Here is a 26297-nt window from a genome sequence, read left to right as displayed (position 1 = left end):
GATCCCTGCCTTTTTTTAAGGAGAAGGAATGCGCACTGACCTGAATGTGCCCCCATAGCGATTGGCGAAGGGAAGTACTTGCCCGCCTGGAAGGGTCCGGGGTGCTGCACTGCCCCCCGGGCCGCGCTCCGGTGCGCCAGGCTGCCCCGGTCCGACAGCAGGTGGGGCGGGGGCGCGAAGTCCCGGCCATCCATGCCGCGTGGGGGGAGGTCCCGCGAGGGGCTCCGGATACACAGCAGCCCGGCACCGCGGCAGGGCGCTGGGGGAAGAGGAGCCCGAGGAGGGGAGAAATGTCCAGGCTCCGAAGGATCCCTCGAGGATGTGCGGAGGGTCACACGGCGCTGCCGCGGCCTCTACCAGGCGGCCGGGCGACGAAGGCGGGGTCCGGTCTCATCGGGTCCGGTCTCATCGTCGTTGAGCTGCAGTGGGGAAAGGAAGAGTAGTCAGCAGGGGGTACTACAGGGCCCAAAAGCACACACAGGGGCCCATCAAGCACATCAGTCAACACACAGCTGCAAGGGGGCAAACCCGCTGTGAGCGCCCCACACACACATGCCCGGTACATTTTAGACACACGAACATCAGCATGAGTAAATTGCTGGGAATTAAATACACCGTCGAGACTGTCTACAGGCTCTATCAAGCCGTAAAATGAGATTATATCGGCCTCTATTAAGTATACGTCCCGTACACACGCATAGTAGGGCCGTACAGAATGTTATACTGCACCTAAGCATTCACCTAGCATCGCCTACACGACGCTTGCATACAGAACACTATGCACGTGGACACACAGGCCTAAATGCACAATTCCCCGCAGTACCCTATTTACACCGGCGTCCTTAGCACTCAATGTGGCGTTCATCCAGGCCCTGGTGCCCCTGCACATGCTGCGCTGTCGGCAGCCACGCCCTGCCCCAGGGGTTGCATTTTTACTGTCTCGGCTCTATCTAGCACACAACGTGTTTTTTTTTCCGGGCCCGGCCTCCACCGTTGAAATGTGGTGCACGTGGACCCGCTGGTAGACGGGCAGCGAGGGGGTGCGGGGCCTGGGGCTTAGATGGATATCTCGTTCTACCCAGCTACACATTTTCTATCCGTCAGGGTGCCGTTCTCGTGATGATTGTACCAATGCTTTTATATATCAACAGGTCTCGCCCCCTACGGCTCTGTATGCCTGGCTGTACATTTCAAAATATTAATCTGTAACTCTGGGAGCTGTTGATGTAGTGACGCGTCTACTGTTTATAAACGTATGCATACACCTGGTGCTCGTTGTACCAAAGGGCTATTCGCGCGCATTAGTGTAACATATAATACATTTACATATATGTGATATAACATATACATACATGTTATATATTATATTATATTATATATATATATATTCTATATATGAACCGCTCTATCGTCCTAGCCACCGCACTCATTATCCCTTTTCACTGTATCGTGTTCACCAGCTGACACTCCCCCACAAGCACTGAAAAGTGCACAAGCGCCTTGGAATCACGGTACACATGCTTCTTTCGTGCATAAACTGCATCAGAAATACACTTCGCTCTTTTCTGTTTACAGAAACTTGCATAACCGCTGGCAGCCAGACAGAAAGACATGGCGAGGGAAAGACGAACGGAGAAGCAAACACAGATGAGCAACCTAGAAAGTCGTGTATAGAGACAGGAACATAGACAGAGCGAGACACGGGCAGTGAGACAGGCATAAATAGATACGCAAGCAGAGACAGAGACACTGACGCAGCGCGAGACAAGGGCAGTGAGACAGGCTATAGAGATAAGCGCACAGAGACAGCGAGAGGCGGACATATAGACAGAGACAGCGAAAGACAGAGGCATAGGGACACTGGGGGGGGGGGGCATGGCGAGAGACAGATAAACAGCCAAAGTCATAGAAAGCACGAGACCGAGGGGCGAACACAGAAAGACACAGGGACCAGCAGAGGCCCCCGAGAGAGAGGCCGTGACAGAGGGAGCTAACGGTCACACAGACAGGCAGGCCCAGCGCCTAGAGGCGGCAGGCGCCGGGAGAGAGCGCTTCTCCGCGCCGAGTGTGCTGCGAGCAGCCCCCGCTCTAATCTGGCTGATAATCTGCACTGTTAACATGGCATTATCCCTGATTTGTATCGTGTATCAGAATGCGTGCCCTCGGCTGCTGTCCCCGCGCGCTGCGCAGCGACGCTCGGCGAACGGCTACGTAAATACATGTGCGGCTGTTACGCGCGTGCGTGCGTCTGCGGAGTGACGCAGCGGCCGTACGCCGAGGCCGGCGCTACGTGAGGGGCGCGAGACCCCTGCGACCGGCCCCTCCTTGTGTATGACCAATATATTCATATAAGTGTGCGGGCGAGTTTATATATACACGCGTCAGTGTTTGCATACATAAATGTGTGTGCGTGTTTATATAAATGTCTGCGCGAATGTATGTACATAGGTGCCTGTGTGAGTGTGTGTGTATGTATGTATGTATATATATATATATATATATATATGTATATATATATGTGTGTGTGTGTGTGTGTGTGTTGGCTAGTGTATCTATACATACACGTGTTTGCGTCAGTGTAGATGAATGCCTCTAGGTCTTATGTGTATGAGTTAGCTTCTACATATAAAGAGAGGATGGGCAAGCTACAGTGTATGTGTTAAAATGTCTCCCTTCAGATGCATGCGTGCTGTAACACACAAGATGCATTTAAGCAGCTAATTTGCAGTCAAAATATCCCAATATGTATTTTACTGTGATATGAAAATAGCTATACTGGGAACCTGTGAATTAAGATACGAAATATTTCTACTATGTTCATGCTTAGCTATGCTTTTTTCTATGCACTTGCATTTAAATAGCGAGAGAAAATGAATCATGGTGTCATGTGATCAAGGGCGGGAGCGCCCGAAATGCGTAATGGCAGAGATGGCAAAATAAATATTCTATGGCGCAAAATATTGGGTCCACGCTCGTTCTTTTCCTGGAGAAATTGGAATAGTATGTTCGAGTTGGAAGATATATATATATATATATATATATATATATATATATATATGTGTGTTTGTTGGCTAGTGTATCTATACATACACGTGTTTGCGTTAGTGTAGATGCATGCCTCTAGGTCTTATGTGTATGAGTTAGCTTCTACATATAAAGAGAGGACGGGCAAGCTGCAGTGTATGTGTTAAAATATCTCCTTTCAGATGCATTCGTGCTGTAACACACAAGAGTGTCTGGGGTTGGAATGAATGTTTGACAAACGCAAATAAAAATTACACTGGAAAATATTTGAGTGGAATGTAATGCCTCACAGACACTCACAAAGTCTACACGGAAATATACGCATACCTCAATGTTGCGTTTAAGCAATGTGTGCATCTCATTTAGGCGAACACAACACTAAGTGTGTGGATAATAACATTCCGTACATGTCAGCGACTCCTGCATTACATCTACACAATATGTAACTCCATAAAAGACACAGCAGTAACATTAGACATGATAGAGAAGAATCTATCTATCTGTCTCTCTGTCTCTCTCTGTCTGTCTGTCTGTCTGTCTGTCTATCAGTCTATCTATCTATGGACATGCACAAACATACGTTCATTTACATATGTACCAAGCAAAGATTCTATAGATGGTATATAGCATGTCACCCCAGATGTCCTGCTGTGGCTGTGTCCCCGGGCCCCCAGTCACTCCATGCACACACACCGCCGGGGCAGACACACGGGATCGCAGGTGTCACTGCAACTCGAGAGCACCTTCTTCCGGGTCGGCCCGTGTAATTCTTTGCATTATTACATGATTATCGGAACACCTCTGGGTCGGGTTACAGTCGCCTCGCCTCCCCCGCGTGCCCACAACACGGAGATGTTTTCCAGGCCGGGTCGCCGTACGCTTAATTCTGTTTGGTGGTCCAGCGAGCCAGGGTCACCCGTGGATGAACAATTAGAGCTGCTAGAACTAACCCAAACACTGTATTACTAGGTGCAGTTGAGAGTAAAACAGGGACACTGGTTAGACCGTGTGTTGTAACCGTGCACAAGTGTGTGTAATGTTCTGGTGTGAAATGTTCACAGATGAGCTGACTGTTGCATCCGCAGAGGCACGCAAGAAGCGCCGTGCACACCACGTCTGTCGTGCAGCCCTCCCCCTTCACGCACTGTGGGCGTGGAGGGGGTAAAGCCATCCCTTCTTTGACCGGATCGATTGTAACGTGACTATTTTAAATTAGCCGATGAGCCCCCCTTACTCATAAACACACACATCTTTCCGTTCGCTGTATGGGGTGCACAAGCCCGCGTGCCGCGGTGCATGCCCTCGAGCCGGAACTGCAGTCGTCCAATTGATAAACACACGTCTGTTTTGGTAAAAATAAAGGAACACAAAGCAGCTTATTTTCATATTCAAATTGCGCGAAAATGTTAAATCTTTCATAAGCATCTCTCTACTCGCGCTCTATTTGTGCCTTGAACCCAAATATAACATAACGTGGTAGAGCTGTTACCAATATTCATGCAAACACCAGGGCAAGCAGAAATAATTACACACTGATCTGAGACTTCCTCAATTAAGGCTGGTGGCAGTTTTTTTTTTTTTTTACTGACTCTTTTTTCTGCCGGGTGTGCGCGTAACATAAAATCACCCGTGTGTTTAGACAACAATAACAACATCAGTGTTTTCAGAGAAATCGTGGTTCATTTGTCAATATTTGCTAAACACTTCTTGAATTTACAGAATACTTGAAATTTGGAGGACTGAGGTTGTAAATGTAAGCTGTAAAATTAAATTTCTGTAATTATTTATTCAGGGCTGGCGATGAACTAGACGCGCATATTTAGTTGAAAAAAAAGATTTCGCTTAAAGGCCGTGGAATTCTCTCTATAGGCCGTGTTAAACTTGGTCAGTTGATGCACTTTCCCCTCCCCCTACCTCGGACAGCCCCCACCCCCCTCCCTCCACTCCCCAGAACAGAGCTCTGGTTAGATAAGGAGGGGGCGGGGCCTCCAGCAGGGCGCTTATTCATGAATGTTCTGTGCTTGTTAGTAAAGTGCCCCGACTCACGACCGAGCACCACCAGGCTGGCCTCCTCACACCACACAAATCCACAACAGACCTGTTAGCAAAGGAGAGGGACCCCCTGCAGTCTCTGCCCATCAGGGGAGCCCAGTGCTGCGGGAGGCGGGGCATTCACACTGGCCCTCAAATTGTTTCACTGGCGACACCCCAGCCTCATGTCTGAGCTGTGAAGATGATGGTTTGAATTCTGTTCGCCATGTGCCCCAAACACAAGCACTTGTGTGCGGCACTTCCTGCCCCCCCCCCACCCCGCTCGAAACACGGGGATGCTGGCCGCAGCCCAGGGCGTGGAAGCTTAAGCCCAAAAAGTCTGCTCCAGAAAATAATCCAGGGGGCAGAGGGTGCTGGGGGCTCTGCCTTTATGGGCTCCTGTTTGCACGGCGTTTCCGAGCCGGCCCTGTGCGCACTGCAAAGTGCTTCATAGCACTTCAGAGGCCGCTCACTGATTGGGGGGATACGAGCCCTGCTACCACACACTCCTCATTGTCTGCCAAGGGAACACAGTAGGGCCGTGTGCATGTATTTGCCAGTGTGCACACACTCATGAGCAGACCTAAACATTCTGACATGCTTTTATAACGTAACTGGTGCTCATGTAAAACGCTCCATATCGAGTTCACGATATTATATATATATATATATATATATATATATATATATATATATATATATATATATATATATATATATATATATATATATATGTGTGTGTGTGTGTGTGTGTGTGTGTGTGTGTGTATCTATACAGAGCACAAGTCTTTCCTTGCAAGACAATCTCAGTGAATGCGTGTTTGCTGGTGTAAAGCACGCTACATCCCTCTTATACACACACACACAATCTTTACTGGTCGTCTGTGTACTCACGTGCGAACTACACAACATATTCTCAAATACATATAGAGTAAGCAGTTAGTGCTGCAATGTTCTAGAGATTACTTTAATGTAAAGTGTCCTCTAGAATGTGTTTTTATTTCTATACATGACGACAGACGAGTTCTCTTGACGGCATAGTGTCGCATCTAGAATCTGAGCTTATAAAAAATGCTGCGTTCTGCAAATGTCTCTTAGCAGACTCCGCAGATTGATTTTCTAGGGTTATTGTTCTCGGGTTCACTTTACACTTTCATATCCGACTAGTACGGAAACTTTCCATAGCACGTGCTTGTGTGTGAGTGCATGCAAGGCCCGGCCTTACCCCTAATATCTGCGCACAAAAGTCACCTTGTCTAGTTTTATTAAAATAATACACACACAGTGTTATTTTATATAAGCAAAGATGACAGCGTTTAAGGGTATATTGATTTCATGGGTACATGTACATAAAAGTACTTATGTTTTGGGCTGCAACCTGTGTACCATAGATGTACACATGCTTTACACACACATAAGTAAAACACACACAGAGTGCAAAATACGTTGTGTGTTGAGGAGGTCCATGAACTGTGAGAGGCAAGCCTCGAGAGCTCTCCCTCAACTGTGGTAATACATAGCATGTTGGAGTGGGCGTATCTGCATTTATGGCCTATGCCATGCTGATTTGTCATGTGCATTGTACAGTTGCGCCAAATTACATGATTAATTGGGCCTCTTTTGTTTCAAGAGATGTGTGTGTATTTGTGCCACATATAGAAACAATATAAATATATTATGTATTAATTGCAAATGTAAGATAATGTTCAAACATTAATTCAACCCCAATTTACTCTACAGATAAAAAAATATTACATTCACACACCGACATTCGAATAAATACGATCAATAAATCGCTCAGGCATGCACTCTTATTCGAGTATGAACATAAACATACGTAGGTCCACGCAAACACATACCACACTGAGGCTCACACGCACACACTCCATGGTACACAAACACACACAGAGGTAAGCAGACACCTGCTAAGGTGTGAACACACACTACGCACAAACACACACACAAGGTCACATATGAGCATGTTCACCCACGCATGTATGCACACACCTACACACTCAGATAAGCACACACGGTCACAGTGTGTGTATTCTTGTGGTCCCAGGCCTGACAACGCCATTAATATGTTCTCAAACCTTCCGTTCTATGATGTTACAAGGCACGTTTCACAATTGTTTCTTTTCTGGCTTCCCCAGAATAATTCCAGCCACTGGCGGAAGGTATTTGCTGACCATTTTGTTATTTGATGTAATCTATAACCGAAAACACAATGCGCAAAGTGAACACATATTTGCACAGCTGATAAGCTTTTTTGTCCTACATATATATTTATATATATATGCGCAGCTTTTTGCACTGTAAATAGAGTGCAGGCACATAATGTGTCCCCTTGTGGCTTCCAACCTGCGCACAAAGGACGCTTTCTCGCCCCACCATTTGAGATCAGAATCTATTCTCTTCTTTCTATCTGTGTCTCCCTAATATTTCCTGCTTGGCAATTACGGAGCAATGAAAAGGGCCCTTCCCCCTCGGAGGGCCGAGCCTGTGCCGGGCATTTCCCAGCAGTGCACCAGGGCACTGAAAGGAGACGGCGAAACGTGCGCAGTTAAAGAAGAAAAGGCGGCTGCAAACTAATGTACAAATAACACATCGGAGCGCAATCTACTCATTTTAGGGAGGGGAGGCAAGATTATAGCTATAAAAGAAAAAAAAAGCTCACAAAAAGAAAAAACACAATTGTAATCTTGACAGGGCAAATAAAAGAAATGTCAGCAACCTCGCTGTAATTCAGGCAGGCACCAGAAATGTAAAAAATGTGATAAGCTGTTTTTGCTGCTGCAGAATAGCTGAACACGTTCTCTTTACTGAGGCGTGTGCTGAACTGCCAAGGGTCTGAGGAAGCGAGTGGAGGGGCCAGGGGTTCAGGGGGGACAGCACTGACTTAGGGCTACATTCAGTTTTTGGGGCTTAAAGTTTTTTTTTTATTCAACCTCTCAGAGCAATGTGAGGTTGAGTCCTCGATGCTGGAGGGTGAAAGAAATGTGTGTGAGGGGTGGGGGTGGAAGGGTAACCTTCTCTCCAGAGGCTGATAACAGCGAGTGGGAATCAGCTTTGCAAAGAGACATTTTGTAGAAGATTCACGGCTGCTCCAAGGCATCTATCGCAGACACACCTTTATCTGCAGGGCATTCATCAGGGAGGCGGCCCCCTGCCCAGACCATTGTCGCCCCAGCCCCCTATCTAGGACTGGGGGAGGGGCAGTACCCTGACACCTCGCTGCTCCCGGAGAAATCAATAACACAAGGCCACCTCACCGTCGAGGCGCAGACACAGCGACTAAAACAAACGCCAGCATCTTGTACCCGGAGAAAGGTCAGGGGTCAACCCGAAGATAAAACTACACTCGGAAAACAAAACACACCAGCGAGGACAAAACCCGCGCTTTTATATGGGCCAAAAGAGGGGCAAACTCGCTTCACTGACACACACGATCTTTGTTTTTAATCGCACTTTAATTAAATCCAACAGTGTTCATACATCTAAATACATAGCTGAGGCAGCAACATGCTATGCAGGGGGTGGGCCTTATCCCGGTTTATAGTAGAAAATGGCTAGTGTTAACTTCATAAAATATAATTTCACGTCATTGAAGGCAGGGCATTTATTTTTTATAGAAGCCTGGCAAAAACATCTGATGGCGAACTTAATAAAAACTGGAGGCGAGAGTGAGATAAAGACACTAGCCCGAGCTGGGACGCGTTACGCTGCAATCACACCCCTTTGGCCCTTGATGAGGCCGAAATATATATATATATATATATATATATATATATATATACAGCGCCGATACATAGTTTTCTGCTAAAAAAAATGGGCCCGGATGTTGAATAAGGGGATTAATGCCCGCGGCCGAGAGCCATCGAACGGCGTCGCTGTTCGCCTGCTCCTTTTATCCGAGAAGCCGAAGTGAAACCGACCAGCTGGAGCCAGCGGGCGCTGCCGGATGAACAGGCCCCGGAGGGACTGCAAACACTAGCCTGGGCCCGGTCCGCAAGGATCCGGCGCCCCCCACGAGGGCATCCGGGGCCCAGCATTTAGACCCCCTGAACCGGTCGCCGTTCAGCAACAGAACCGGTCGCCGTTCAGCAACGGAACCGGGAAAAAAACACCCCTCGTCCGCTGCATTCACGTATTTAGCATTTTATCAAAAAAGAAAAACGAAACGTCTAATGTTGTAATAAATACAATTTTAACATTAACCAGACTGTCATTTTTTAAAAACCTCTATAAATAAACGCAGTTCCGAAAAACGCGATTTCTATAATGAACATACAGTTAGAAATGTAAAGACACTAACATTCAACAGTACACACATTCATAGGCTTCACCCCCTTCACTATGAAGTGTACTTTTTAATTTTATTATCCTACATTTACTAATATACGATGCATAGTCTTAGTGTGTGTATATATATATATATATATATATATATATATATATATATATATATATATATATAAACATAAATATATATGTACAAAATATAACAATAGAAAACTCTTCTTTGAATAATGCAAGTGGCCCAAAGACTGCCGTTTTAAAAAAAACATTTATTTCAGAGTCCTTTTCTATTTCGAATTTCTGGTGTACAAACAGATCCGGCCGTGCTTGGCATGCTGTATCAGCACGAAGGAGACGGTTAAAGAAAGCATAGGCCATTCGCGGGGAGGGGGGTTCTGCTTTAAATGCACCTCACACCACCCACGCCCCCTCCCTTGACTGTTCATATTTGTACTTTATTGCCTATTTAAATTGTTCAACACAACTGTTTGTTTCGTCTGGCAGCATCACTAGCACGTCCGTTTACGCCGAGCAATTGTATTTTAACATTTGCAAACAACTGGGGTTTGTTGCTGAAGCGCCCTCGAGCCAGGCACACCAATGGCCCGGAGAGCGTTCACCCTCGTAGTGCACACAGCCAGCGACAGAGATAGGCCTCACTCCGTGGCTAACGTAGCAGACACACATGCACGCATTTTAAATGGGCTTAAAAAAGCACATATGTAGAAACATTCTCCTCGCAGGGTTACAGGCACGGTTCCTTAAGACAAAACGCACACATACACGAATGCATCTCCCGGAGCCACCTCTAAAGACAAAGCAGAATACTGCATCGCGTTGCACTGCATGCAGGCTGTGCAGTGTTCAGACTGGGTTTTGCCATTTCCTATGTATTTTTTATTTGCAAATGCTTGCACCAGAAATGCAAAGTGAGAATATATAAATATATATATATATATATATATATATATATATATATATATATATATATATATATATATTTATATAAAAATACAAAGAGAGACAGCCTAGTAATTTCACGAGACACCGGCATCACAACCTGTTTTTTTTTCTCAAATAAATGTGTATTTCATGACTTATCACTCTCTGATTGATATCTGACAGCCGTTATTAAAGTGGGTGCAAGCATGGTTGCAGCCTTACATACGTTTATCTTTGCTCCGGAAATACAGCAGTAAAGCAAAACATTTAAGAACACATTTTATCTTATATCGATTTGTTTTTAAAAACAAAACAATGTATGCTGCATTTTTCGTCATCGTACATTTTTGGTAACATGCTTTAATTTCCCTCTATTTCGCCAATTTTTCTATGTTTTTTCCCTCCATCTAATCTAATATAACACATTCATACGCTACTTCTACAATCCTAAAAAGAGACAATTCATGTCTTTGTCAAAAAATTGGTGTCTCGTGACATTTGGTAGTGATCGCCATAAAACAAGGCCGTTTGAAACTGTTGCTACCATCCTTCTTGCTTTTTCAAAGGCTGCAAGTACTATTTAATGTATTCTATCCATGACTTGTATGCAGTCATTCTTGACATTAATTGGGAGAGGTTATTTGTATATGTTTGTTATTGTCTATGAACGTTTCATTATTCCCTGAATTTCCAAATTTGCTCCTATCATTATTTTCATATTTTTTGCTACCGATATACTGCAGTTATATGCTTTTATTCATCACCAGAAATCTGTTATCAAAGGTGTGCACAGATTACATCTATTATAATTCACAAAGGGTATGGGCATTTCCTCTCAACCATTGTGCACATTACAACAAAGTGTGTACACTTACTGGTGGAAGAAACAAAATGTCTGCAATTATCTACACGAAGCTTTTCGTGCTCCTGTTGGCATGCAAGCTTTTTAACTTTCTCGAAAAAAACGTAGCACTGAGAAAATATACAATTGATATTCTAAGCAGTTCAACATACTAAATGTTTTTTGTTTTATCTCGAACGTCAATTTTCTAGCCTCTGGGGCTGTTTTTCATTCTACACGTTAGTGTCGTTATATTTTTGATGATGAGCTATATTTTGCATTCTGAGCCCAGATTGCTTACTGTGTAGGGCAGCAAATACGTATTCTATGTTTGCTTGTGAGCCTCACCTTGACTGTTCCGTACCATTGTTTATAATGACAGATCTGCAAAACCTAGCCCATTGTTTGTTGTGCCCAATATTTCTCACATTGTAACCAATTTCTTATTCGGGTCAATATTTTGCATTTTCTAAGGCGGTCAGTTATTTTATTAAAATAATCAACGCAGTTAAATTCTTAACATACTGAATGCCCCTGGATCTGCATAAAGCGTATAAAGGACTCACAGTGCGGTGCCTGCTGCAGCGCCAGGCTCTGTGTAGCTCTCTCCCTGCCCCACTGATCTGCTGTTGCCGGCGCGAGCTGTCCCTGCCCGCGCGCCGCTCTCTGGCTCCTGCCCGCGCGCTGCTTTCTCTCTCACACACTCTCCGCGCGCCCTCTCTTCCCACTGTCCGCGCCTCGCTCAGCCCCCCCTTCCGCTCGCCGCCCGCACTGTGAGAGGGGGGAGCCCGCGCTGCCGCACACCCGCGAGCTGATTTGCCCGTACACGCTCGAAGCCACGCCTCACCCTTCCTGCCACTCCCAGCTCCACGCACGGCCTGCTCGTGCCGCGCGCTCTCCCTCTACGCTAGAGGTAAACAGGCGCCGCCATTGGCTGGCTGTGGAGCCCAATGGAACTGTCGTTCCCCACGGCGAGTGGGCGGAGTTTTTAGGTTGATCACAGAGCAGACCCGCGCGCAGTCTATTCTGCGCAGGTGAATGGGAAAAAAGACGGCGGGTGGTAATACCCCATTTCCGCCTTTTGAGCGGCAGTTCCAGGTGTTGCAGCGTAACCCCAAGCAAGTTCAGACATCCAACATGGCGGATAAGATAGGAGAGGAAGCGGGATCGCACTATTACATTGGAGAAGACGTCGGTTCAACACACCCAAAAGTGGTTCTGCAACGGCACAAAAATCAATATTTTGGGTTTTGTGTGGGCGTCAACGTATTTTGTGGTTTTCATCGTTTAGACTATTTTTCTCAGCATCTCAAGCAATCGTTGTGTTTGTATTTTAGGTGACTTACTTTTACTATAGTTTTATTTGAACTAATACAAGGCCACTTGAATTATGCAAATCTGTGGCTACAGCATTTTCAGTGCAATTATGGATTTAATTGCCACATAATCCATCAGGTGCATAAATAGCAAATGTTAAAAAAAAACCTCTAGCTTCAATGGATCAAAAGTTACCGAAAAAAACATTACCACACGTGTTGTGGCACAGTAGCAGGCCCTTAATTGCAGAGTGTCAGGTGCTGATTGCTGCATTTAGGTGTTAAACTGATATTAATAAGGTGAAACCTTTGGCCATACAGTGTTAACTTGTGTGAATAAGGCAAATAGTGAAGTGATCCTGCTTCAAAATCTGGTGCATTATGCTACTAAGTTGCATTTTCTATCTGCATAATATAGAGAACGCTGTCACTTAATTTGGTCCTCTCCTGACACAAAATGTCAGCAGCGCAATCTTCTAGTAAGCCTAAAAACGTTTCTGCTGTAGGAAATGAGAATCTTTTTTATTACTTTGGCTTCTTACTACTCCATAGACTCCTTAGGCCTTTGTATGACTTACCTCAAATTTGTTCGAAGACCCAACCAGAAAACGTTGTTTTATTGTATCATCTCTGGCTAATTATTACGCAAGCAGTACAACAATGGCTATTTGGAAAATGTGGCAATATCAATTCAGTTTTGTTATAAAACATAAACAGCCCTCTATCATTAGCTTGCCACTACCGATGGCTTGAAATTTCAATCAATCATAAATGTTGTGTGGTTGTGTTTGTTAAATGTCTGGAATAATAATGTGAAACTAGATAAGTTTGATCCACATAAAACTCTGACTTTGTATATAGAGTATTATGTCTATCGATGGGTGTGACGATAAACTTGGAGGTTTTTGATAAGCTCAGTTGGCAGTTGTGTACTGCCCAGACCCGCCAGAATGTTTTTGGGGGTCAACAATAGCCATGAGAATAGCTATGATTTGATATTGTGTGCCTCAGGGGTGCTATATTTGTAAAAATTTTATCTGAATGTTTTTAATTTGGTGTTGGTCAGTGAGAGATATTGCTATTGACTTGTTTGTCCTTTTCCAGCTATCTTGCTTTACTTCTGTGTTGGCATATGTGGCTGAGAGTGTTCTATCTAACATGTTTTGTTTGGGAAAGGCAAATGATTTATACTTCATACCAAAAGTGGTTCAACAAGACTTGCAGTTGGAACAATTCACGACTTTTGGTAGGCTAAACTTACCATACTAAACACTTACATTGGTCCTCAATCATATGATGATTGCAGAGACAAAGTGAGATTCAAATAAGTAATAATAAGTGAAAAAATCATCAGTTAGATATTGCTTGAGTTTAGAAATGAAACTATAATTTTACTTAAATGTTATATACAGTCGTAACAATATGGTCCTATGAGTATTGTTCAGTGTGGAGTGCTCCTGCATGCCTAAAACAAGACAATTATGCCATATTGGAAGTGTGTTGGGTGCATATAGAAAAGCTAGCATATTGTGTCCCGAGCATGGATGTCTGCTGTATTATGAGCATTTTGTGTATTGATTTGTTTCTCAATTGTCTTAACATTAAAGTCCAAATTTATTTTTTCCTGGAATTGGCTAAGATCGTTCTTAATGAAATACCCCTTTAGAGTAAGACTGGGTTCATTTCTAGCTCTGGGGGACCATCCAGTCATGCTTCTTTACTGCAGCTTAATATTAATTGTTAGTTTCTAACTGTGACTTTTCAAAAAGCATATTGTTGCTGGCTAAGGTTTAATATGTGGAGTAGTGTGGCTCACTGGTTAGAGGTGGCAGGCCTGAGAGCAGAAGTCAGCCTGGGACCAGGGTTCAATTCCTGACGCGGCAGGGTCGTGGACCTTGGTCAGCGGACTCGATAATTCTCGCTTCGGTGCTTACTCTAATCAGGGGTTCCACTCGGCAACTCTGGGCATTAGCTTGCCTAATCTCCACAACGGCCCCACCAATTCCGGGGATGCCTGGCTCCACCTTGGGGACTCCCAGCAAGGGACCATCCCACAGGGAAAGCCAGGACGGGTTCCCCAGAGTTATACAGCGCCGGGACGCCCCGTTGCTGGGGCAGCTGTGCGCTTTACAAGTATACTACATTTACATTTACATTTATGTGTTGTGTGCTATGTTACATTATGAAATTCTCTCATGACAGTCAGGTTGATTTCATTTTAGAGTGCTAAAGGGCCTACAGCCTCGCTCTGTACTGAAGAGGAATGACTTCAATTGTGGATGAGAAGCAACCCTTTTTTTTTTTTTTGTAAATCGTTATTTTTTTATGTTTTTACATAAGCAACTGCTACAATTTTTAGAAAAAAACATGATAAGCAACTTTGAAACATTAATTAACATGAGAGCTAATTTTCCTAAGAAAATTGCTCTTGCTTCTTAGCTGAGGCTGGTGACCTCAAAACAAGTTCACAATTTTGTTGTCTTTCTAAATTGGACTTTTACTTAACATGTCATACTTTTTGAAGCACAGCTTAGGGGAGGGGAAGAGGGCTGAAAGAGAGATAATGTCATCAACCTGATGTGTTTTTAATAATGCTGTTTTATGTTTGTAACGCTCTTATATGTCTGTGTTTCATTGCCAACATAAAGTATTATCTGCTCATCAAGCCTGTCTTTCCGAATTTAATTGTAGCTCAAACTACTATTGTAATAGGGCAACGCTTAGGGTTACTTTGGCAATATAAAACAAGTGTGGGTGTCTTCTTGAACCTGGAACAGGAGTACGCATAAGCTGCATTCATTTTAAGGGTCTACTAAAGTTCACCCAGGATATTGGGCTTTCTGAACCAGGCAGCAAGCAAATTAGTGGTCCATCTAAGGGGCCTGTAGGTCAGACTGGATAGAGTTGCTGCATAGGAGTGCTGGAAATGATCCTATTTTGATTGGTGTACACCTAGATTTTTGTCTTGATTATATTTCTAGCTGTAGAATAGTGCACACTTTACCCCTGCTAACCAGTGGTAAAGTACCTGTGCTCCCACTTTCAACTTGATGAAATTGGTAACCCCCAAATGGCTATAAATGCCTAGTACATGATACAAAGGCCCTCTAAGTTAAATGCTACTTGTGGTCTGCACCACCCATTGTGCCATCCACTCCACAGACAATGCAAACTTGGCTGCAGACCTACCATGCGCTGCCCAGCTGTTGCAGTTTTAAAACTACAAATTCAAACTATCAAAATCACACATTTTGACAGGTCAAAACCTTCCTTTAAATATTTATAATACACTATTAAGTAGACTTTAATGCCCATAAGCAGGGAGCATGGCAATTAAAAGTAGGACATGTAGTAATTTAATGTTACGCCCTTGTTTTGACAGTAGCAAGGCTGGTTGGTCCATAGGCAAACACTAGGTTACATTATTACATTTATTAATGCTAATTTTGGTTTAGAAGCAGTTAGAAACCTATTTCAAAGACTCATTTTAATAGGTATTCAAAACCAATTTAATGGTGACTATTAAAGAAAAGGTACTTTTAGAAAGCTACCTTTTCCTGCCTAAAGCCTCTGGAGGCTCATTTGCATGAACTCCAACTGTCACCTGGCAGCTGATTAGCCCTTTTTGCTGAGGTGTGAAGTGGCTCCTAGTACAGCGCCAAAAGGTCTTGGGTGTGAGGAGGCGTTGTGCTCCCTTGACAGAATGGCCTGTGGGCATATGTAGCTAATACCCAGGCATGCCTCTTCTTTTGTCCCCAGCTAGACAGGCTCCACAGTGGGACTCTTTTTAACTTCAGTGTCCAATGTTACTAAAGTATAAAAAACCTGCTTGACCGGTATGCTGGGGTTTTACATACTACATGTCAGGCGCACTTCAAAGGGCAAGGGCAGGATGGCAAAATGATTCTTTTGTATCCACTGTCTGTTTTCTGGAAAATTCAGCTATGTTTTGCCAGGCTTCTGTCTGAGTTTATTGTGGGTACAAGATCTGCTCTAAACTGGATTTTAGTGTTAGATGTGGGAGGACACTGGGAATAACATAGTACACTACCCACAGAGTGGGTAGTGTACTGTGGAGAAGTGTGGCTCACTGGTTAGAGGAGGCAGACCTGGAAGCAGAGGTCAGCCTGGGACCAGGGTTCAATTCCTGGCTCGGCGGGGTCTTGAGTCCTAAAATGTCCATGGACTCGACAATTCTCGCTCCGGTGCCTACTCGATTCACGGGTTCACACTCTGCGACTCTGGGCAATAGCTTGCTTAATCTCCACAACGGCCCCTCGCGGCGGGATGCCTGGCTTTCACCTTGCGGATACCCTGCCGGGGTTATCTCACAGGGGAATACCAGGACGGGTTCCCTAAGCAAGCGCTTAGAAACCGCTTGGTGATTTGCGCTATATAAATTCTTGTACATTTACATTTACATTTACATCCCTCTTATCCAAAGTTTAGTGCAGCCAAAAACATTTGCCATCTTACAAATGCCTAAAATGGATAGGGTTAGCCCCAGGAACCTGTAGTACATTGGTTAGGGCATATCTAAGAGTCATTTCCACTAACTAGCTTGTGCCAAGCATAAATGTTGCAACTCCTGGCACCCACTTCAGAACACTGATGGACATGAGGAAGATCAGATGAGGACTGAACCTGCTTACTTCAACCGGAGAAGAGCCCTGGAGGATTGGACCTGCTCTCTCTCTCTTGTACCCAGGACAAAGAAGTAGACTCGAAGAGTCACAAGGCAGATCTCCTGCTTAAAGCTAAACTGATAAAATAAGCTCCAAGAGGCCTTTCCTGCAACTGCCCAGCTGATCAGCGGTAACTGAATCTAGACTGGACTCTGTTTGATAACCTGGGAGTCTCTAAAGGGCCTCCTCTGAGGTCCTGGGGGGGCTTCAGGAGTGTACTTCTGTGGTGGATTGGGACTTAGAAGGTGTAAAGTCAGAATTTAAATTATTTTGTGAGGACAAACATGGTTGGTGTATCCAACCCATGCTCCATTGCCGTCAGTGCCAAATTGCACCAAGGCCCTGTTCTACTGGGACCAATGGCTAACATTGGAACTTTGTGCTTTTTGGCACTCATTTAGGGATAACTTTAAAAATTAATTGTTCTGGTTCTTCTTATTGGATTTTTGTCATTTTGTTTATTACATTTTACCATATATTTCTAATTTGTTTGGGGATATTTGTTGATTTTGTATTTAAGCTGTGTTACTATTTTAGTACTGCACAAATACTTTGCTCATTGCCTCTAAGTTATGCCTGTGTGATCTGTGCCATAGATATCATGTGTTTTAGCTCACGTTAATTAGGTGGCTTTAGTGATTCACCCTAACAAGGATATTAACTAAGGTGTGTACCTACTCTCCTCATCTAATAATCCAATTTTTTACAAGGGGTCTTTCTGAATTGACCTTAAGCTTGGGTCTCCTTGGGTATGATTGCTGCTTGAGGGTTCCCACTTGAAGCATAAGGCTTTCAGGGAACCTTCTGGGTTTGGTTTCAGGTTAGAAATCCTTCTGGATCAAAACATAAGTGATTTAAAGCAGTTGAATGGACAACCTCTTATGAATGTTTCTAGGAACAAATACAATTTAAGAGCCCTCTTGTAGGATTTTCATCTTAGAGATGTGTCTGTTTGTTACCAAAGCACAGGGTTATCTTAGATTCTACTGGCAGAATAAGGGCTAAACTAGACTTCTTCTAATTTGTCCTACTGGGATGGATAGCCTCATGTTTTACTGTAAGGTACCCCACTGTACCCCTCTTTTCCCTGAATAACATGGGAGAACACTTCTGCCCCTGGTCAGAGCTTCCTGTGCCGACCCAGAGGTGTGACTATGAAAATGGGCAAACCTTCCCTTGTGGTCACTCCAAACCATTTCTGGGGCAGCTTCCCCCCCCCCCCCCACTTGCTTTGGAGCCAAGCTCACTAGGGATACAAAGGGGGTCAGGCCTATGTGTCAGCTACATCTGCCTTTGACAAGCTCAGCTTTGAAGCTCAGGAAATGTTTTTTATACCTGTCAGGACATGTAAAACATTGAATATACTTGTCTGGCTTTTTAAATATTATGCACGCTGCCCTATGTACATTTAGATGCTACCTTAGTGGCAACTTATAAGTATCAAAAGGAAGATGTAGGCCTGGCAAAAAGGTTTAGTTTGCCAGGGCAGGCCTGGAGACATGTATTATAGTGCCAATTTAGTGAGTGGTCCAATGAGTGCTGCAGCCTACTTGTAACATTTATTTTACATGTCCTGGGTACATGTAGTACAATATACTAGAGAAGTAGAAGCACATTAAATGTACTAATTAAGAATATGACAATTTTGCAGCATATAAATAGAGAGCACAAGCACTAGACCACTGGTTAGCAAGAGTAAAGTGCGCAGTCCAATAGCGAACAAAAACAGGCTTATCAAAAGAAGGCAAAAATCAGGGGCAATACCACACAAAAGATGTTAATTTCCAACACTGACAAACACACAGGTAGGAAGGAAAGCACCAAATCAGGAGCTGGGAGTTTTGATAGAGACAACAAGCATTTAATCATGAGCAAAGGATGGACACAAAGCCCACTCTAAGTATATGTTGGATACATTGGTTCTGTATAACAACTAACAGCTAAAGCTATCATCAGTAGATCCAGACTTAAATATCAGGCAACTCAAGGTCTAACCCTAGCCCCTTATATCGCATTGTGTGATCCTGCTTAGATTCCTTTTGTTCCTGTGCCTGAGACGCTTATCTTTCAAAAGAAGAAGCATTTGAAAGCTCAGGGACTGCTCAATATTAAGCTTTAGCTAAAGGGCGAAGGTTTTTCCGTCCCCTGGTTTGCTACATATTCCCCTCAAAAGGCCTGAGTTGTTCACATTTTCACATGCAATTTCAAGCATATATAGGACTTACGCATATTGTGTATTAAGGGGGAGTGTATTATTTCCACCTGCATATTAAAATTTAATGTGAAAGGATGTGCATCTCCCTCCCTTTACACTGCACTCTGTTGTGTCTCTTAAGTGGAAGCACTGGGTTTATTGTCCATTAAGAGCTGCATCTCAAGAAAAATAAATATAGGCAAATGCATTCCACTCTTGTCAGCAACATTTAGTGCTTAGCCGTTTCTCTCAAACAGATCAGGTGATTGTAGGTTACCCCACCTACCAGGCAGGAGTGACTTTTGATGAGAGTTATCATAAAATGTCAAATTGTTGTCTTCCTTTAGTTTAGCATGAGTGTATTGGTCCAGATAAGAAATATCAAATCTTAAAGAGGGACAGTTGGCTTCCTGCACCCCAGCCCCCGAATGACTATAGGTAACAGTGTGCACTATACAAATATTAGAACATACCACACTGTTGCTTAAAACGCAAAAGTGCTGTGATTTCTGGGGCAAAATACCATTTCATTTACCAAATTCTGAGATATTTCATGAACATAATTGAACCTGTATTTGATCTTTATGCAATACAGAACTAGGCTGGTGCCATGCTCTCCTTGAATTCTGCAGAACCAAATCATTTCTTACCAGGTTATGTGGTGGTAAACATTTTAAAGAAAGGAACGATAATCACATACTCGGGCTGTACAGTCAAAGGATTAATCTCACATCTAGAATGCCTCCTGTGCTGATCTTCTCAGCTTTCTGATTTAGCTGAAGATCTAGGAGGAGGCGAACTCTGGAAAATGCTCCAGAAGACAATAAGGATAATCAGGAATCACCTAGAATTCAGAAGAGTAACTGCGACTTTACTGTGTGCTGAAACATAATGATTTAAAAAAAGTTTCCAAGACGACTAAGAAGGTTTTAAAGGGCTAAAACATATCCCTGCCTTCTCCATAAATTTAAAAAAACAAAGAAATTCAATTGGACGATGAAGACATTTCTACTGTTGTGCTTTTCGGAATTATGGTTCTAAAAGCTCCGATTGGTTGCCTGCAAGAGAAATATTTCTCTCGCAGTAGCCATTTCAGGACTTGTGGCAAGTCCATCCTGAAAAAAGGCCATTTAAAGGGGTCAATGTAGACATCCCTGACAAAAATGGAAGGGGAGCCTAAAAGGATTTGCTCAAGGGTAGTTATTATTATTTTTTTTTGCAGGCATTGCGGATCTACTGTATCTTTTTAGGGAACATGGATCCTCATCTAAAATTGCCACGGGTCACTAGTATCAGCAAGGGTAGGACGGACCCTGGCTAACAATAGTGGAGTTGGGGAACCATGTTTCCCAAAAACGTACAGTGGTTCGAGGTCAAGCTTCATGGCTTGCCACCAAGGACCCAAGAGAAGCTTAACTACTGCTTGGGCAGTGAGGCTTTGCCTGGGATCGCAGTACTTGGGCATGAAGCTTGTCCTGAATCCACTGTACCAAATGAGGTTCCCTTAGCCTTAACCCACCCCCCAAATATAAAAAAAACGAATCAAAGAAATAACTAAAACTGGTCAATGGCCGTATTATGGGGTCCAAACCCTATTCATCGTGTGGCTTGGCAGACCATGGCAGGCGGGTTGCCCATAGTGCTTGGTTGGAGGCCAGGCCCAGCGGCAAACCCTTGCTGTGGACTGCCTGCCAACCTCAGTTGGAATTGGCTGCCTGCAGCAGTGGGTTGGTTGCCTATGGAAACCCCGTCTGTGATCAATCCATCGCCTTGTGAAGCCTGGGTTGGCTGCTTGTGACAGTTTGGCTGTAGGTTGGCCGCCTTGCCAACTCGTTGTGAATACAACTGAAGGATATGCACTGGAATGTTGGCTGACTCTGGCAGGTGTGCAGCATGGCTTTGTCGGCGGCCTGGATCTGCGTCCAGTGCCCTCAGCGCATGTCTGAAACATGTGCACAGTGAAGGTGGCAACCCACCCAGAGTGAATAGAGTGCAAGACCAGGTCATACCTTGCAATCCTTCCCACTCACTTTCTCACTTTCATGCACTGGATTACTCACTGGTCACTCACTGTTTCATTAATTCATCTCTACTATCCATCACATTCTCTCACTGTCAATGACATACAAAACAACATATATGTTTTTCTTTTTATAAACCGTTAAAGTTGGTTCCTAAGATAACGCTACTATTTTGTTTGTAAAAGGTTTTTCTGTTTTTTTGTTTTGACGTTTTTAGAAAACAAAACAAAAATGCAAGTGAAACACTGGGTACGGATCTGGGTTAAACAAAATGTTTTTTACATGCCTTTTGGTGAAAAATTGTTAGATTTTTCAGTGCTTAGGCACTAAACCCTCTGCAAGAGGTCACACAAAGGAATGCAAGCCCACAGTTGCAAAGCAAGGCTCAATCTGTTCGTATTCATCCTACAAAATATCTTCTAGCAAAGTCTCTCCAAGAGTGAGGATGTGTTGCAAGGTTAAGGAAGATGTAGTCGCCTCCTCAGTACACTGACTCCTTCTTGTAGCATTGAACTGTGGTTCATTCCAAGCATTAATATGCTTGTTCTTGGAGGATGTTCCAAAGCTGTATTTTTTTCAGCTCCCTTTGCTTAACTCTTATTGCACAAAGTGTGCATCACATACTTGGAGAACAATTATTTTTTCACCAGGAGGACTATTTAAAAAAATTCAATATAATCTTGAACCACCCTTCTGATCATCTTCCAGTTCTACATTTGTCTCCTCCATGTTCCTCCGGATCTCCCCTCTCCTGTTCTTCCTGATATCAAGCCATTGCAAATTAGCAAAAACTTTATGATCCCCAAAAAAATATGCAGAGCAAAAACAAACTAGTATACTTGGCTGAAGAGCTCTCATATGGCGAGCAGTGCAATGATCTGTGCAAGAAAGTCAAGAAATATTTGCGTTGTTAAAAAACAATCAAAGCTTTTCAATTGACAGGATCTGCGGATTCTCAGTAGTTCTTGGAAAACAGGCATGCCTTGGAACCGTGGCTCCTGTTTCCTGTACCACAAAGCCAACAAGGCTTTAAACATGCACAATATTAAATGTACCACTACAGGTATGAACTTAAAGTTGCACTTGGGACCCTAAAACAATATATCTCAAATCGTTTTCACAGCAAACACATCTTTTAAAAAAATGTATGGGGTTCATGGTACTCGTTTTTAGTTCACAGTACTCAAAGTAAGTCCTACCTCTTCAGTCGCACAAGCCAGAAACTGAAAAGGGTTCACAATACAGTAGCACTCTATACTTAGAGGAGCTGCATAGGAACCCTGGATCCTGAAAATAATAAAAAAAAGGGAGCATCTGATTGGCTCACCACAAAAGATGGGCTACTTTTTGCCCACCATTGGAGGATACTATTTTCTCTTTCGCCCTCGAGTCTGAGATAGGTAAGAATCTGGTCTTACAAAATATGTGCATAACAACTTGGCCAGAGACAGTAAGCAAGGGGATCAAGTCGATAGCAGTCTTCTATTGTGGTACAGCAAGAAGATAATGTCTTGGAAGTGCCTAGTGTAGACATTTTCACTTACCCACAGGAGAGTAAATAAATGAGAGATTACTTCCACTTTGCGCGACCAGGTTCTGCAGCGTGATAATCCAGGGATGTTCTAATTTGATGCAAGTGGAATGATCAAGCATCTATGAGCGATGCACCCGAACGAGAACTCACAAGCAGAAATGTAAAAGCAACAAAAGGATGAAGGGAAGAAGGAAACTGTACAAACATAAGTACTTCTAACTGCATAGAAGGAAGAAAACCCAAGGCTGCAGATGTTCTCACTAGACTGCAATAAATGTAGAAAAGTTATTAGTTCCAGAGAAATAAACGAACCCGTCCTCTCTCGTGTTATGAACCAGCACTTAGAAAACATACCACAAAGTCTTCTCAGATTTGAAAAATACTGAGTGCAAAAAAAGTTTTTAAAAAGAAGCAAAAAAAAGTTTCATTGTAAGAACCATATCAAAAAGACAAAATTGAACACACACAAAAAACAGTAGGGTAGTCCATCTGCGGTGCGTGGGGCCCAACACCTATGTGTGCGGCCAAAGCCGAGAGTAGTAGGGGTTGGCTGGCCATGGTGGGATGAGCCTAACTTGCTGTGCAGGCTGTACACTGCCGAGTTGGCCACTCACTGTTGGTTGGAAGCAGGACCTGGCTGTACAACAACCCCTGTGTGTGAGCCCATTGTGCAGAGCCAAAGGATGTACTCAGCAGGGGTTGGACGCCTGACATGGGTTGGGATAAATGCCTTTCTGGAGGTGCAGTCCTGCGGGAAGTCCCTGCTGTGCACAGCAATTGGTCAACCAAAGGGGTGGTTAGCTGCCAGTCGCATATTTGGGGCTGGTCGTGGCAGTAGTTGATGGCCATGCAGAGAGGGGGCTAACGGAGAAATAAAGGCACCTCAATGAAAAAAAACATTGTTCGGAGTAGAGTTATAGTTTTTATGATTCGCAGCACAAACCACAAATCATGCTATCGCTTTGTGATGCAGAGGACATCACAAATGGCATCAGTGATGATATTGTTTACAACATCACTACAACTAAGAAAATGACTTTAAAAGAAAAGAAATATGAACTACATGATTTGGGGTAAGGGCCCCATGGCAGCTCAGGCCTGGTAGTCAATCCTTTCACTGCAAGGACAAAGTTCAACAGGGTTAGGCAATGGTCGTCCACCCACCTCAAGTCTTAAAACAGGCAAGTTGCAGTGACTGTGTATGGGTAAAAGTTGTGCACTGCTGTTGTTGACCTTCCACAACAAGTTGGACACAGACCTGGTCCTCTGCACAACCCCTGCAATGCCCGAAATGTTTTGAAAAGGAGCTAAAAGGCAAAACAAAACACTTAAACCAAGGCTTCATGTTAAAAACTGACACACAGTGCGAGCACAAAACTGACGAGCAGTGATGTCATTATTGATGTCAATGGCGATCTGATCAGTGAGATCCTCAATAATGTCACTTGTTATGTCATGTGTAGCTCAAGGGGAGGTGTATGACCTTGCCTCACATTTCATAACAGGTGTACTTCTGTGGTTGATTGTTTTTGAGCCTGATCCATAACTCTGTTTCTGTTTTCTTCAGTTAAAATATTAAGCAAAATATTAGTCTAGGTGTTCGCCTTTTATCAAATGGTTACCAGTGGTTTCAGAGCTCATATTTAACAGAAAAGCAGTCTTCATTCTAAATTATGTTGTATAATTTATAGTGTGCCCTTGTTTGAAGGAAATGTAACTCCCCAAAACAAATAACAAATTAAATGGATAGTTAAGAAAGCATGTCTTCTTTCTTTCAGTCTGGGTAAAACTGCTTTCGCTATGACAGTGCTGCACTCAGGCCGTTAATCAGCACACCAGACAAGCTCCTGATCCCTGATGCAAACATCTACCAACATATCCTGCCTAAGGTTTGAAACTAAACATTATAACTGCAGAGTCCTGTCAGCAAAATATAACAGTGTCCCTAACTGCACTTTGATTTCCAATTTTCTGTCTTGTGAAACCTACTCTACGGTGTCAATGTACTATAAAGGTATCACACTTGTTAGGATATCTCTTAGGTTTCCTTAAAATGCTGCACTAAATTTAAATCCTCACTTATAGTAATACACGTTGATGCATGGTAACACATTTTAAATAATATCATATTATATTGTCCCGTTAAAAAACACACATTCGCAACATAATGATATACGTATCTGCAGTCTCAGGCAAGCAATGCATACAAGAAATGAAACTGGGGATGACGCTCAAATGCAACAGATCTTTCTAAAGAGAACTAAAATCAATAAATCATGTATATAAAAAAATACATTGTGTGTGTGTGTGTGTGTGTGTGTGTGTGTGTGTGTGTGTGTGTGTGTGTGTGTGTGTGTGTGTGTGTGTGTGTGTGTGTGTGTGTGTGTGTGTGTGTGTGTGTGTGTGTGTGTGTGTGTGTGTGTGTGTGTGTGTGTGTGTGTGTGTGTGTGTGTGTGTGTGTGTGTGTGTGTGTGTGTGTGTGTGTGTGTGTGTGTGTGTGTGTGTGTGTGTGTGTGTGTGTGTGTGTGTGTGTGTGTGTGTGTGTGTGTGTGTGTGTGTGTGTGTGTGTGTGTGTGTGTGTGTGTGTGTGTGTGTGTGTGTGTGTGTGTGTGTGTGTGTGTGTGTGTGTGTGTGTGTGTGTGTGTGTGTGTGTGTGTGTGTAAAAGTAAAAGAGAGAAATAGATCACTGTTCGATGTGAAATATGAATTTCATCATCAAAAACGACAGCTCCCAAACCACTGTGCAGAGCTTTACCACAGTTAGGGCTACTAGGATTATACAGCATGGAGAACCACATTATGCTGCAAGGTTAACGAATTTATGGAGCAAAAATTTAAATTATGTGGCACATTCTCTTGTAGTATTAATTTCTTTAATTTGAGCCAGATTTAGCATGTTTTGTTAAATCTGCAAATTATGTCACAAGTTATATCCACAAGTTAGGTATCAAATGCAATTATTAGGTAAATGCTACAGCCACGGTCACAATACTACATCGGCCCTCACCATTGCCTTTTGTTTTTTCAAAAATGTATTATTGTAAGCGAAACAAAACCTAGTCAGTGCCCATTGTTAGCTGCATATCGAAGAAAGCAGTTCTCTCAAAACAAATACTATCCCAAAATCAATGTGTGATATAAAAAATACAGAACAGGTAACGTGTAATATGATATATGGCTCTACATTGCCATCTTGGGGTTCCAGTGACATTTACAAATCCTCAGGCTGAGTGGTTAACATCACCAGAACCTTTGATGGCAATCCTGGACTCTATTACAGGGTACACATTATACATATCTACAGTGTAGGAAACATTATTATAGTGTGTGGATATTACGAAAATCTGGAATGGACATGGAACCATTGTTAGCCCCCACTGTGTTAGAACGTTAGAATGTTTATTTGATGT

General features: G+C 43.4%; 1 protein-coding gene across 3 annotated transcripts in view; it reads right to left on the bottom strand.

Moving 5' to 3' along the window:
- Positions 1-26297, bottom strand: part of BAHCC1 (BAH domain and coiled-coil containing 1) — a 557942-nt gene that overhangs the window by 361380 nt on the left and 170265 nt on the right. For 2 of the 3 annotated variants that reach the window (XM_078654223.1, XM_078654225.1), the window contains exons 1-2: positions 11704-11856; positions 41-419 (exon numbers count right to left, since the gene is read on the bottom strand). In XM_078654223.1, the coding sequence (XP_078510349.1) occupies positions 41-194 (154 nt within the window). In that variant the 5' untranslated portion in view covers positions 195-419; positions 11704-11856. Of the gene's footprint in view, positions 1-40; positions 420-11703; positions 11857-26297 lie in introns of those variants that run through there. The other variant, XM_078654224.1, reaches the window with a different exon arrangement.

Source organism: Lissotriton helveticus, chromosome 7 (genome assembly GCF_964261635.1).
Source record: "Lissotriton helveticus chromosome 7, aLisHel1.1, whole genome shotgun sequence".
In the NCBI taxonomy this organism is placed as follows: Eukaryota; Metazoa; Chordata; class Amphibia; order Caudata; family Salamandridae; genus Lissotriton; species Lissotriton helveticus.
The sequence above is the reverse complement of the archived record's forward strand: the minus strand, read 5'-3'. Positions and strand labels throughout refer to the sequence as shown.